Source organism: Mustela nivalis, assembly GCF_964662115.1.
Source record: "Mustela nivalis genome assembly, contig: HAP1_SCAFFOLD_1263, whole genome shotgun sequence".
NCBI lineage: Eukaryota > Metazoa > Chordata > Mammalia > Carnivora > Mustelidae > Mustela > Mustela nivalis.
The window spans coordinates 75,906-90,863 of NW_028135401.1; the positions used below are offsets into that span (position 1 = coordinate 75,906).

The 14,958-nt window shown below is 57.3% G+C and overlaps 1 protein-coding gene across 3 annotated transcripts in view; it reads left to right on the forward strand.

Moving 5' to 3' along the window:
* The window catches only part of CTNNBIP1 (catenin beta interacting protein 1), a 47,743-nt gene that overhangs the window by 18,357 nt on the left and 14,428 nt on the right, over positions 1-14,958 (forward strand). The window contains exons 2-5 of one of the 3 annotated variants that reach the window (XM_082750548.1): positions 2,608-2,692; positions 4,328-4,464; positions 7,258-7,376; positions 7,879-7,969. In XM_082750548.1, the coding sequence (XP_082606674.1) occupies positions 7,281-7,376; positions 7,879-7,969 (187 nt within the window). In that variant the 5' untranslated portion in view covers positions 2,608-2,692; positions 4,328-4,464; positions 7,258-7,280. Of the gene's footprint in view, positions 1-2,356; positions 2,459-2,607; positions 2,693-4,327; positions 4,465-7,257; positions 7,377-7,878; positions 7,970-14,958 lie in introns of those variants that run through there. The other 2 variants (XM_082750547.1, XM_082750546.1) reach the window with 2 other exon arrangements.

The following is a 14,958-nucleotide window of genomic DNA, read 5'->3' on the forward strand; positions in this document are numbered from 1 at the left end:
CGCTGCGGGTCCTCAGGGAACCTTGCACTTACCCTTCGTGTCATCTGTGCCCATGTCTGCGGGTGTGCTTACCTGGCCGTGACTCCGGGAGCCCTCATCTCAGGCAGACCACGGCTGCTCTGCCCAGCTGCGCGTCCGATGCCTCCCACAGGGCCTGGCATGTAATAGATGCTCAGTAATTGTTCAGAGAACGTCCCTGGGCTCAAGGGTCCTTCTCCTCCCCTTCTGCCAGCAAACTCCTGCTCATCCTTCAAGACCTCCCAGCAGTTTCCTCTCTCCCGAGCTCCTCCTCTGTGTGCTCGCAGAGCTTTGCCCATTCCTCTTTCTGTCACTTACTGCGCCCGGCCTGTCCCGCCGCTGCTGGGCTGCTCTGGGGAAGGGGCGGGGCACGGCGCAGTCCGTGCATCGGACCCTGGCGGCGTTCGTGTCTTCGCCCGACCTATCTCTTTGGCTCATCCTTAGGTACTGTTTGTGCTGTTCTGCGTTTGCTTCGTGTAGTGTGGTCTCCTTAGCCACTTGGGCACTTCCTGGAAGGCAGGCTCCGTGTCACAGCCCCACATTGGCATCTCCTATTCCCTGAGCCTGACACGGGTTGTGTACCCCAAGAAAGGTTTTAGGAAATCCCTCTTGAATCTGGATCGCATCTACTTCAGGTTCCAGGACCCATGGCAGTTTGAGAGGCATTCTTTTTCTCATTCTGGACCAGCTTTATAATTTGCAGGGCCCGGCACAGGGCCCCTTGTTCAGAAATGATTAAGCGGTTCAAAACTGTGATAGCAGAGCTCTAACCCAAGGATGGGGCCTTCTGGACCTCCACTCATGAGGCCTGCCCTGATCTCATTGTATCCAGTGAGGGAAGACATGGTAGGGGTCACTATTCCATTTTTATAGAGGGCAAAATCAAGTGACCAACCCCGGATGCACAACTGATGGGCAGCAAAGCAGAACCGTCTTCCACTGGCTCGGGGACCACCAGGACTTTGAGCCTCAGTTTTCTCCTCTGTAAAATGGGAACATTGACCTGATCATAAAATGGCAAATAGAACAGCTGGTCGCAAATCCCTGGACAATCCCATCAGGAACAGCACTGCCTTCCCCTTCAAGTCACTAATACAAAGGTCCTCTCTGCTGCTTGGAAGGACCTGAGTCCAGTAGACAGTAGGAGGCTAATTGGCTGTTGTGGTAGTTGAAGAAATTAAAGCTCTCAGAAGTGGAGAAGGCTGCCCCTTCTCATCTCTTTTTGAAGGACTGTGGGGACTTGGGTGGAAGGTTCCCCAGGGAACCTTGGTATTTCGGTGCTTTGATATCTAGAGGAATAAAAGAGCAACTAATCAGTAAAGATGCCTGTTCCCCTTGGGGTGGCTGTTCCCGCAGTCCGAGGGTGGTGGGAGTGGCAGGGGTGGGTAACTGTTCCTTCCTCCAAGAGTCGTTGCTGCTTGAAGAGATACACAGACCAGAGACCCAGAGGGTTCCAGCAGCATCTACCTGTAGGGCAGGCTTTTGAAATCTCACTTTCTCTGGGAACCACGTTCCCCACCCCGTGAGTGACCATCTTTCTTTTCCGAAAGACAGTGAAAGAGGGGTTTCCTAGCTGTCCTCGGCCCCCTACCTCCTGCAGAACAGGTTTTTATTGGTTTTCTTTTCTTTTTTTTCCCCCTAAGATTTTATTTATTTATTTGGTAGAGAGAGACACAGCAAGAGAGGGAACACAAGCAGAGAGAGTGGGAAAGGGAGAAATAGGCTTCCCGCCAAGCAAGGAGCCTGATGTGGAGCTCTATCCCAGGACCCTGGGATCATGACCTGAGGCAAAGGCAGAAGCTTAACGACTGAGCCACCCGGGTGCCCCAGAACAGGTTTCTCAAAGTGTCATCCTCAGACCTCGTGCTCACAGCGGGGTTGAGTTGGGCGTCTGCCTGTAACCAGGGGCCCCGAGGTCAGTGCGCAACAGCAGAGGAGGGGGCTGGGTGCCCCCCTACCCGCCTCTGCTGGGCTCCCACACAGGACCTCAACAATGAGATTGTGCGACAGCGTTCTTTGATCCCTGCAAGAGGCGTGTTAGGGGCCCGGAGACACGTGGGCAGGCCGGCAGGTTGTCACTGACCCGCAGCCGTGTTTTATGTGGATGGGGGCGGTTGGCTTATGTTTACACGTCCAGCCACAGATGTTCCCAGGCACAGGACAAACAGCAGTGTGCGTCTGAGCACAGAGCAGGTGGAGCACGGTGGCCCGGTGCCCGGCTCAGGCTGTGCGCGACAGGCGGGATGCCTTCCCGTGCAGGTGCCGGGCTCGCCCGTCAGCTGCCTGAGTGACTCACTCTCCGTTGGACACGGTGACTAACCCGGGGCAGGAGGGGGTGTGGTGGCCTGCTTCAGCCGGAAATGACAGGCGGGCCGTGCTGCAGTCAGCACCTGATCCCAGAGGTGTTGGTGCAGGTTCCCCGGGCTGGCCAGACACACAGGTATTTCTGGACCGCGGCGGAGCCCGCTGCCAGGAGCTTCCCACCGGTGTCGTGGGTCCATCGGCGTGGGGCGGGGTTCCAGCTCGGACTCTGGCAGCCCCGAGGGCCCTCCCGGCTCCTCCCATGACCCATGTTCTGTGTTTCCACAGGGCCCCACCTTCCTATTTCTCCCCGGCCACAGCCCGCCCATCACAGTTGAGGAGCTGTTTGCCTGAAGTTAATTTCCGGAGGCAGGTAAGGCGCCGGGGAAGGACTTCTGGTAGCAGGGCCCGGGGCGGTGCTGGGGAGTGCATGTTGGGTCTGGGCTGCGGGGCTCCGGGAGCTGCTGCCGCTTCCTTCTCCCACCGATACTCCTGCTCTACTGCTCGTTTCTCCTGCCGCGCACGCTCTTCCCGTCAGCGCCGTGGCTCGGCGCATTTCTTTTAGGCTAAGATGTGTGCATTCTCTGAATTAATATTTTGTGCAAGTTCTGTGAATCGCACAGTTATATGTTGTTTTACCTTGCCTGTGTGTAAACGTACCTTTGTTAATGTGAGCATTCAAAATATATTGCAGTTTTTTTTTAAAAAATGGGTAGAACAGAAGACAAGTGCTGGGACCCACGGGGCAGAGGCGGATTGTGCGTGTCAAGGAAGCTCGTGCTGTCTCGCCCCAGCCTGAGGTGACTCGCTGTTTTCCGAGCAGGTGCAACACCACCCCGGGTATAAGTGTATACTCCAGTTTTATAAATGCGGGCATTCGAACAGCATGAGCTTCAAGTTCATACATGAGAATGCACACAGGTGACTGTGTTTGTATTCAGAGCCACTTGTGCCGGTCCAGAGGAGGCCAGCGTTCGAAGCTGCTTATCAGAACGGGCCTGACGGCGGCGCGGGATGCTGGGCCGTTCTGCTTTGGGGTTCCTCCTGTGCCGCAGCTCTTCTAAAGTGACAGCCACTGCTTCCAGGCCAGAGCGTGTGTGCTGGGAGAGGCCAGGTCCCTGCAGGGCAGGGCAGGAACATGCCATCACGTGTGGCCTCTGTGTCCCCCATGGAACACAGTGTGGCCGCTTAGGCCATGGGCCACTTTGTCACTTTGTATGGCCGCCTTCCAGTGGGCGGGATCCCCATCCCAGTCAGCCTTCCTCCCACAGAGATGTGGGCTCAGAACCAACAGGAACGTAGGGGGTGTGGTGGGGAATGTGTCTGTGTGTCTGTACTGAACATACGTACCTTGGTTTTCCCTTAATTACATTTGTCCCAGTCAGATGTAAGTCCCGGACTTATCTCCGCTTTTGGCATAACGCGCGGCTGTCTACAGCGGCATCTAGCCATGGGCCTCTGCCCTCACCATTCATTTGAGTAGCTGATGGTTTCCTGTTTCTGTGTTCCGTTTTCTGGCTCGTCTCCATTTGTCCCTGCTTAGCTCCCACAGTGGTAGCTAGGAGAGGGAGCAGGTCTGCCTCTGACTTGGGCAATTAACACCGAGACATTTTCTCAGGACTCAGAATGGAAGCACCACCTTTTTAGATGTTGGCATGTTTCCGGAGCATCTGGGAGACCATAACCGAGAGTCACCGTGACCTTTGCCTGCTCACGGCTCAGGGCTCCACAACTACTCTGTCCAAATGACTCGCAGTTTGGGTTTCCGTAATTCAGACACATGTCACAGGCGCCCAGTTCTTCATCCCTTATAGGGGGAATATGGACTTTCAAATGAAGTTGATCTGATACTGGTCAGAATGGTGATGACAATGTAATAGCATGTTTGTTGGGATAGGCACCAAACCCAAACACGCTTTAACAGACTTGTAGCGTATCAGCAATTGCAGCATATGTGTTGTTTGGGTTGATTATGGGTTCCTCTCTTCAGTATTAATTTTCTTCACAGTGACACTCCTGATGCAGATTCTGTCTAGAATGGAACCGTGTGAACCAGTCTTGATGCCGTCCTCTATTTGGGATTGAAGTGTGGGGCAGGCCTGTGTGCTCGTGGCTCCTACATTCTGCCCCAGATCCAGCCCCCAGGTATTTCTACTTGTCAGGCAGCGGGCAGAAGTAGCTCAAAGTAAAACTCGAAGAAAGCTAGAAAACCAGAATTCTTAGAAATGACGAGTCTGCCTCGGAAGCTGAAGTGGAAGTAACCTGGCCCCAAAGACCCGTTTGGGCCCCATGACACCCTAGGCCCGTGGCTGGGTGGTGTAAACTCCCCCCACCCCCGTAATCACAGTTTGAGTGTGGGAGGGCCTCGGGACAGTGAGGCTCCAGTGGAAGACAGTAGAATGACTGCCATCTGTATAGGGTGCCAGGATTGTTGCACAGCACAAAATTCTGTAAAACTAGACAATGTAGAATGATGCGCACACTCGGGCTCCTGGTCAGGCTCACACACTTCTCCTGGTTCTGAGCCCACATCTCTGTCTGAGGAAGCTTGGCTGGTCGGAAAAGGACAGTGAGGAAGGGGTCCCCACCCACGGGGAAGCCAGGACCCCAAACCAGATACATATCCTTGTCTGAGTAGGGCCCAGCCCCTGAAGGATGACTAGATCTTGCTCTGGGACCTGGGACTGGGGTGTGGTTTGTGACTTAGGATCAGAATAAGGGCTTGAACCAGATGGGCCTGTTGGGAAGTTGGGGTGGGGGTGGGTGGGGAATCTTGCTGGAATTCTGGTTCTTTTGTGTGTGGCGACACCTAGTGGCTGATCGCTAGTCTTCAGTGTGGCCTTTCACAAGGAGGGAGCAAGCTGGCCATTGGCCCTTGGACACAGGATGGGAGTGGAAGACTTTTACTCCCGGAAGCCCTGATTCCCAGTTTGAGGGCTTTGTGGGGTGTTTCCGAAGTCCTCTGGGGAATAGGATGTGTGGGGTAGCCTAAGGCCCACCCTTCAATTCTGTGACATTTGGCCCTAAGTCAGTGTGGGTGTCCTAGTGAGGAAGACGCCTGGACACCACAGGCAGTCCTCATTTTCGGCTCAGCCAGCCGGGTGGTCTCTGTTAAGTGCCTCCCAGCCCCAGTGCTGGGCTGTGGGGATGGGCTGAGCCAAGCGGGCCGGCCCTCTAGTCGGGCAGGGGAGAGATGAGAAGCAAATATTCTAGCAAGACCCGCTCAGAAAATTGGGATGAGCCTGGGCTTTGTGACCTGGAAGGTGTAGGGGTTGTGGGGGTGGGGTGGGGGACACAGAACCTGCTTCAGTTATGCTGTCAGAGAAGTTTCCCAGAAAGGAGTTTTTAAGCACGTTGAAGGATGAGAAGAAGCCAGCCCGGGCTCAGGGGACACTCAGTGCAAAGGCTGCCGGGGAAAAGAGCTTCTTGGTATGTTCTAGAAATAGACTGGGGTCAGGAGGGCAGGGCGCGTGGGGAGGCATGTGGAGCAGGAGGCTGGGCGGCCCATGCAGGCCTCGTGGGTCCTTGTGTGGGGAGGAGAGTGGAAAGAAGTGAGGAGGGTCCGTGTGAGACGTGAAGTCCCACGACTGGACTTTCCCACTCAGCTGTGCTAGGGAGGTAGGGTTGTCTGCTACGCTGGGGATGGCGGGGCTGCCTCCCCCAGCGCCCTTCTGGAGGTGGCTTACCCCTCTTTCCCGGTTGTCAGTGTTCATTCGGCTTTTTTCTGAGCCCAGAGGAGGTGGCGGGTGAGAAGACCGTAGGGAGTGTGGCGGGGAAGGGAGGTGGGGGAAGGCAGGCCCCGGGAGGAGACAAGCTACGTCAGGTCTACAGCTCTGCGGAAGCCCCAGCTTGACGGCTTTTTAGCCCACTGTGGGGACTTTTGGGACCAGAGCCCCTGTGAGCTTACGGGGACTGAGCAGCTGACGGGGACCTGCGGGGCTCTGGCACATCTTGGAGTCTGTCCCCGCACAGAGAGCAGGCCGGCCTGGGAGAGCCCGCCGGTCCGGGGCTTGCTGGCCCCGGAGGGATGGGCGGCGTGAGGAGTGTCCTTGGCTCTCAAGCCAGGTTCCCTCGGTCCTCCAAGCGCAGCCCCTTGGCACCAGAGCTGCCGAGGCTCCGCCCCCACCAGCTGCTGCGTTATTTCTGACTCATCCAGGGGTTACAAGTGTGTAACCCAAACCCTCCACGCCCGCTTCCTCTCTGCCGGCTCCTCCTGGGGGGGAAACCCTGGGACTTCTCTCCTGGGACCTTTCTGCAGCTTGGGGCCCTGCGGTCTCTGGACACAGCCGCAGCCCACAGGCGCTGCCCTCGGACGGGGGGTGGGCGTGTGAGGGTGACGGCCATGAGCTCAGGTGGGTATCCGTGCCCCATGGCCCCGGCTGGCCTGTCCCCATCAAGGGACTCCTTGGAGCCCGGCCCAGGCGCCAGCCTCTTGAATTCGTCAGGAGCTTCCGCGGAGGAGGCTGCCTTCGTGTTTGGGGCTCCGTCCCAATCTCAGTTTCTCCAGCCAGAAGTGCCAGTCGCCTGCCTCTGGCCATGTCGCTTTTGCTCTTTGTGGAAGTTGCATGCTGGAGAACCTGGGACATTTGGGCTTCCTTCAGCATATCTCTTGGGGCTCATCGCAGGCTTCTTGCTGAGGGGGTGGCTGGAAGGTCGAGCTGGCCAGAAGTTCTGGGTCAGCTCAGCGTCCCTGGGCCCAACAGCTCCTCGCAGAGGGTGCTGGCCACCAGTGCCTGCACCAGGATCGAGCCGCTTGGTCCAGCTGCCTGGGGCCAGTAGGGGTGAGGGAGGAACGTGCAGCTCCCCACCTGCTCTGGGCTCTCAGAAGCGAGACCCCGAAGCCCCGTGGGCCTCCCGGTGGCCCCTGCCAAGCACCCAGTCTGGATCCGGTGCAGCCCATTCCGACCCCCTGCTTCAGCGCCTCTCCCCGCTCTGCAGGAGCCCCCAGGGCTGGCCAGGGGATGAACCGCGAGGGGGCGCCCGGGAAGAGCCCGGAGGAGACGTACATTCAGCAGAAGGTTCGAGTGCTGCTCATGCTGAGGAAGATGGGATCAAATGTGAGTGCCTTCGGGGTGCCGCGCAGCTCTCCTCGGGAGGGGGCCTGATAAGGGCGGCCGCCACCTGCTGTGACCGCGCTGCTCTGGGAGTGGGGCTGCTGGCCTTGGGGTCGGGCTCTGTGGCCAGTCCCGTCCAGTTCTGGGGGTACTCTGGGGTGGTCTTCCCATCCCTATGCCGAGCTGGGGCCCGGGGGGTATGTGAGCCCCTATGGGCCCTGACCTGACACTTTGCCCGTCTTCCCAGGAGCTGCCCACGGGGTGCTGGGCAGAAAGGGCCCCGAGAGGGCCTCCTTGTTCAGGAAGAAAGGGATGGGCTCCCTGGGCAGGCCCCGTGCTGCACGGAAATGCAGTCTCAGATCTGATCCTGGGGGACCATGGGCCTGGCATCCGGCAAGGGGGAGGGGGCACTTGCTCTGGAACCCAAGGGTCAGGACTCAGGAACAGGGGCCCAGGGATGAGAAGAGGCGGGCCGCCCTTCACCGTGGCCTTCTCGCCCGTGCAGCTGACGGCCAGCGAGGAAGAGTTCCTGCGCACCTACGCGGGGGTGGTGAACAGCCAGCTCAGCCAGCTGCCCCAGCACTCCATCGACCAGGGTGAGTCCCTGCGCGCCCGCCACGCCTCCCCCAGAGGCGCCAAGCTGTGGTTCCTGGGGGAAACTTAGCTCCGGGGTCCACGTGGAGGGTCCAGAGCAGCCTCCCTTCCACGGAGCTGAGCCCCAGGCCCCGGGCCCTGGGCCCATTTCTTTCCCCAGGTGGGAGCCGAGGACCCCATCGGGTAATGCTGGGATCCCCTCTTTTTAGCCTCGGAGGAGCCGAAAAATGGCGGCATCTGGGAGTCCCTGGGACTGCAGAGGCTCTGGGTTTTTGCATTTCTTCCGTCTTTGGCTTGACCCCCGCCCACGCAGTACCTGATGCAGGGAGAGCGGGAAACCGCCTCCTGGGCTCGGACCTGTCCTGGGCTTGTGTGTTCCCAGCTGTACCCAGGCAAGAGGCCCCAAGGGCTCTACCCCAAGGTCTCCGTCTGCCCAGGGGGGTCGTTTCCGTTCTGGTGCTCTCCCCGATCATAATAATGGTAGCAGGCGATGCTCCGGAATTCCTCGTCTGGCGGGTGCCTGCTAAATGCCGGCCACACATCATTCATTTAAGCGTGGAAAGGTACTGGTGATATTACCTCACAGGCAAGGAAATGGGTTCGGATGAGTGAGGGATCGTCCTGGTCTTACTGCCCGTCCCCAGAGGACTCAGGACGACCTGCTGCCGTGCTTCAGGCCAGGGCTTGTCACCATCTACTCCAGAGCAGCAGGAGGCTGGGCACTTTTGGGCTCTCCCATTCTGGAAGGCTTCCTCTGACCCTGGATCCCACAGCATCCTCACTCGCACTTCCATCTAGTCCTTTCCTTTTTTCTTTTGCCTCGTTGATGTTACTGACCATGAAATGGGCAGCCTATGGGGTGTCTGTGTGAGCCGGCTCCCAGCAGCGGAGCGCCGAGGGGCCTGTGGCTGATCCGTGGGGCCCAGGAGGAGAGCAGGTGTAGCATACGAGGCCGCTTGTCTTGAAACTGCCCTTGCTCTCCTGGAGAGCACAGGCCTCAGCTCTGGCGCAGAGCCCGGCTCCCCAGCTCTGACGCCGGCTGTCACCTGGCCTGTGCACCCAACTCAGCAGAAACGTACAGGGCGTCCCCGTGGCTCCGGCAGCTCCCGGAACAGCCTGCCGGGTCACACTCACTCACCCCGCAGCCTGTTCTGTACTGACAGCCGGGGTAGAGTCAGCCCCTCCTGGGGTTTTGTTTCTGGGAGAGAGCCTTTCTCATCCCTGGCTGATCCTTGTTTCCAGCCCCCACCCCCACCCCACCCCACTGGATCCTGAACCATATTTCCCTGCGACCCTCAAGCTGCTGGGTCCCTAGGATATTGCCTTTTCTCCCACCCCGGTTTTAAGTCACTGAATTAACCAGAAGTAGGGCTGGGCGATAAGGATGCCTCCAGAAAGATGCTGTTAAAGCAAAAAATCATAAGTTGTGGAGCTGTATGTCTTTGTAGAAAACACCCTCTACCACACACACGCACTCACTCATGTATGTGTGTAGGAAAGCAAGCTGAACGAACATAGACCAGGCTGTTAATAGGAAGTTTTAATAGAGAGTAGAACTACATAAGGGACATTAACTTTCCAAGTTAAGTTTTTTTGGAAAACATTATTTAACCTTGTACATACATTGCTTCTGCAGTAAGGGGAAGTTTAAAAGAGCATGAAGAGAACTCTCTGTCTCACCTAGCTGAACCAGCAGTCGAAAATAAAAATCAACTATTAACTGTGTGGAGTTAAGGTCATGATAATGACCTTAAACTGCTAAGCAGTCGGGAGTGAGCCACGGCATGTGGGCATGACCCCAGAACTGGGACCTTCCGAGTTGTGGGCAGGCCTCAGCTAGGTCTCCCCAGGTTGCAGGCTTCCAGAGCTGCACCAGGACCCGGCTTAGTGGCTGGGGTTGGTTCTCTGCTGTTGGGGCCCCCTGCATGCTGGTCTCAGTCCCCACAGTCACCCCTGAGCTAAGCCACATAGGAAGACACGACACACTGCTGCAGATGGTCCCAAGGATTCCTGTGGACTGGTTAGGAGGTGAATGGGCAGCTGCTCCTGGGAGAGCTTCATGAGCCCGGCATTAACTTTGTGTGCCTAAGGACACTGCAGACGAATGCACGACAAAACTGCAGTCGGCACAGTCTCTCCTGTCGCGGGGGGCACGACCCCAAGAGCAAGGCCTTGCATCGCTGCCCTCACTGTGGGGCCAAAACTGTCTTGGCTAACATGCTCGCCTGCCTTCCTTATATGTCGGCAAGGCCGACCTTAGCTGATGCCACAGGGATGCTGCTGGCAGGGGCCCAGGGGCTGCCCAAGTGGTAAAAGTCTCAGATCATTGCTTCCAGTGCACGGGGTCCCATAAAGACCTAGGAGCATCGGGGTGATGGGCTAGACAGGCTGGCAGAAATCTGCTGTGAGCACCTCCTGCCACAAGGTGGCACTGTGTCTCAGCAGATGCCCAGCACTGTCCTGCAAGGGCCGGAACTCCAGGAGCTCCTCTCTGTGGGCCTGAGGCCACCCACCAACGGGACAGAGCTTGGCATGGGTCTGCCATTTTTTTTTTTTTTAACTTTTTAAAAAGATTTTATTTATTTATTTGACAGCGCTCAAGTAGGCAGAGCAGCAGGCAGAGGGAGAAGGAGAAGCAGGTTCTCCACTGGGCAGGGAGCCCGATGTGGGACTCGATCTATGGACCCCAGGATCATGACCCGAGCCAAAGGTAGCTGCTTAACTGACTGAGCCATCCAGGCACCCTGGTCTGCCATCTTTAGACTTGCACATGCTTCCTTTCTGGGGCTGGAGGGGTCTGGTACTGGGAGCCCTGCTGGCCCTGCCTAACTGCCCCCCCGCCCCCAGGGAGGAAAATGGGCTGGGCGCCCCTCACCCCACGCCCAGGCCTCCTGGTCTTCCTTCCGTGAACTGTGAATGTGGGTGCGGTATCTGCTGGGTCCGGGCTGGTGCCGGGGCCAAGCTGCGTGGGCCGGCACTGTAGGGGCTCCCTAGCCCGCGCTGAGCCGTGGGCCAGCCTGGCCTCTGCCGGTCTGAAACCTCCCCTGACAGCCTCCTTCTGGAAGAACTCCTTTCCCTCCCTGGTCCTCAGCAGTACACCTCTTTGTGTCTCTCCGTCTCCCCCGGCCTCATCTTCTGCCTCCTCCGCTCGCTGTCCGCGAGTGCTCCTTTTCCCACACCACACTGATGCCTTCCACCTTCGGCCCTCCCATCTGTCACACCCCCGCCCGCGGGTCTCACGGGCTCTGGTCGATGTCCTCCAAATATACACCCTCAGCCCAGACCCTCTCCTGACCCCCAGAACTTTACACGCGACTCCTCCTGACTATCTCGCCCCAGACAAGCCACACTCAGATCCGGGTTCATGCTCTCCCCACGGATCTGTTCCTGCGCCTGTGTTCTCAGTGCCAGACATGTCACCAAACACCCAGTGCGCCGGGGACTCCTCTTTGGAGACCCAAGTGTCTAGTAAGTTACCAAGTCCTTGTGATTCTTCTGCCTTTCGCTCCTCAGATCTGCTCTGTCCTCTCCGGCCTGGTTTGAACCCTCACTGTGTTTAGAGCCCGTATTCATGTTCTGATCCCCGCAGACAGTTCCTGGCATCTTGACTTCTTACCTTGCCTCTCCAGTGTACTTCCTACCCCTACTTCAGCAGGTCTTTCCCTGACTTAAAATCGTTCAGTGGCTCCTACTGCCCTGTGGTTGAAATCTGGCCCCCTCGTGTGATCAGCAAGATCCCCAGACATGGTGACCTCATGCCCTGTAAACAGCCCTAGCAAATGGCTTTCAGCTCCTGTCTGGGGCTGGTCCTTGTGTCTCTGCATTTGCCTCTGGGCTGCCAGGAGCTCAGCCCTGACCTGCGGCCGTCCCCTGCATCTCACAGGCTGGGCCAGGCCCTCCTGTGGTTACCATCACACACATGCGCCCCAGCCGTGCTTCTCCCAACACTGTCTTCTGGTTTTTTCTTGAGCAACTCTGAGCCTCTTCAGCCTGGGCTTGTGGCTTCCCCCGTCGTATTTCTGGGGCTGGGCCCCCACAAGGCCCAGGGCGCGCTTGGACAAATGAATGGACCAGGCTGTGGGTCCGAGGGCCCACTGTCCCCCAGAAAGGCAAGTGCTCAATTCTCTGAGCACTGTCTCCTGCTCCCCCAGGGTGGCCCAGCAGACCTGACAGCCCAGGCAGGACTGCCTCTGAGCCAGAGGAGATCAGTACCTCTCTGGGACAGTCGCCTCGCTGAGAAAGCCAGCTGGAGGTGTGGGGGGTCAAGAGCTGCAGCTTCCAAAAAGCAAGCTTGATGGATGCTGCTGAGTTCATTCTTATCGCTGCTGCTACTTTGTGTTGATCTTCTTTCCTGGTCATAAGATAATGCACAGTCATTGTAGAAAGCGGGGAAAGGGAGAAGCAGCAGAAAAGCTGGACGGACTGAATCCGACCACTTGGCTCCGGGCACTGTTACCTCCTGGTCAAGTACCCGTCAGCCTTTTAAACACAGGCTTGTATCGGGCAGCCGGGTGCACCCAAAACTACAGGGTCACCGAAGCTGGGGTGAAGACCCAGGTCTCTCTGCCTCAGTGGTGACCAGTGATGGCAGCGGCTGTGCCCTCCCTGGTTTTGCTCCGTCAGCTCCCTGTCTCCATGTTCACTTCCTTCCCCTTTTAGGGAGGTATTAAAGGCAGCCAGACATCTCGCTTGTAACTTTAAAATACATTCTGGGGTGCCTGGGTGGCTCAGTCCATTAAGTGTCTGCCTTTGGCTCAGGTCATAATCCTGGGGTCCTGGGATCTGGCTCTGCACTGGGCTCTTTGCTCAGCAGGGAGCCTGCGGATTCCCTGCTCGTGCACTTGCTCATGCTGGCTCGCTCTCTCTCTCTCTCTCTCTGACAAATAAATAAATAAATAAAATCTTTTTTTAAAAAAATAGGCTCATATTTTCATCATAAATTTGGAACCATACAGTATAAACATTTAATATCCATTTTAACATGCATGTTTTACTTATGATTAATTTTATAGTATTTTTTAAAAGATTTTGTTCATTTGAGTTAAAGAGAACAAGCAGGGGGAGCAGCAGAGGCAGAGGGAGAAGTAGGCCCCCCACTGAGCAGGGAGACTGATGCAGGGCTTGAATCCAGGACCCTGGGATCATGACGCTTCAACTGACGAAGCCATCCAGGCGCCCCGATGATATTATAGTATTTTTTTTTTACAAATTTTATTTATTTATTAAAGAGAGAGAGAGAGCACAAGTAGGCAGAGTAGCAGGCAGAGGGAGAAGCAGGCGCTCTGCTGAGCGGGGAGCCCAATGTGGGGCTCCAGCCAAGGACCCCGGGATCATGACCGAGTCGAAGGCAGGTGCTTCACCACCTGAGCCACCCAGGTGTCCCCAATTTTATAGTATTTTAAAACAGTTTTGAAGAAAACATTTTAGTGATTGCTTGACGTGCAGCCCCCGGCTGTGCCGTAATCCGCGAACCAGTCCTTTCCCCTTTGTGCGTTTCCTTCTCCTTTTTGCTGCTGCTCACAGTGACAGCACCCACTTACTGCGCTCCTCCTGTGTGCCGGCTTCCTTGTAGGTAGCACACAAGTGTGACCCCAGTGAGTCCCCGTGACCGTCCTGAGGCAGGTGCTGTCACTGCCCCGCCTCAGAGAGGAGGGGACAGGCCTGGAGAGGGTTGGTCTAGTGCTGGGCGGCCCAGCCATGGGGGCGGGAACCCGGGTGTGGCCAGCACCCAGCATCCATCCTTGCTCATAACCCTTCCTCTTCATTTATTTTAAGATGAATTCTAGGAGTGGCTTTAAGTTCATGTGCGTTTTTAAGCAGTACTGAGTTTTATCTGAGGAACAGGGGTGATTTAGGCAATTAAGATGCAGAAGTCATTTGGCGTTTTTTGCTGCCTTTTAATCCTGGGCCCTTCCCCCGAGGTGCCTATGACTGTGCTGGTTCTCTGCACACTCTGGCTAGGGGATGGCGTGCCCAGCGAGGGCCGGTCCCCAGCCCCCACTGGCACTCTGCTGAGCCTCCCCAGGACAAGGCGCTTGCAGACTCTCGTCCTCGTGCGGCGCCGTGGATAGGCTCTTGTTTAGGTGTCCCAGCACTGGTCTAGATGTGGCCCCTTTTGTGAAGAAGGCGTCTGTCCCTGCCCTGCCGCGGGGCCTCCCAGGACCTCCCCTGGCCTGCCACCGCTCCCCATCTTGGCCCCAGGAGCCACAGTGCTGGCACGCTGGCAGCTCAGGTCTGTTCCAGCCTCGGTCTGATCATGCTCTTTCTCCAAGAGACTTTCCAGGGAACGTCCCCAGCCTGGAGCCAGCTGGGCTGTCCCAGGGCTCTTCTGGCTTTCCACCCTGGAAGCCAAAGCTGCTGCTCAGGGTATGCTGCCAGGGAGCCTAAAATAGGTCATTTGGTCTCAGGGTTACACTGGGAACCTTGTTAAAATAGTTGTGGTCCCAGGCACACCCGGGGGAAGCCTGTGACACCGGGGAGGGCCCACCACCACGCAGGCTTCACGGCTGACCAAGGGGCTGCCCTCCTCTGCTCATTCCCCCCTTCATGGCCCTCTCGAGCCCCGGGTGAGATGCTGGCACCGTGGGGCCCCGTTCCACGGCCAGCCTTCTTCCTGGAGCCGCGTCCCACGCCCTCCAGCTTCTGCTCTCGTTCCGGGCTCAGCCAGGGCCTCTCCTCTCGCGGCGGAGCTCCCTGCAGCCTTTTCTGCAGTGTAGCTGCTGTCACATTATCAGGAGCCCTTTGGGACCCAGATCTGTGCTGTGTTCCCAGTGACATGTGCAGCACCTAGTCCAGCTTCGAGCACGGAGCTGGAGTTTTCCTGAATCCTTGTGCAGACCGGGCCTCCGGGAGTCAAGTCCTGTACAAGCGGGGACCGTCTTCTGGGCCTTCTGCGTCCTCCCTTCTCCCAGGGGGGCTCCCAGGCTTCTCCCAGAGTCTCCCGGCGATGACAGGCTCTGGGCTGTAATGGCAGTCAGGACTCGGGAGAATT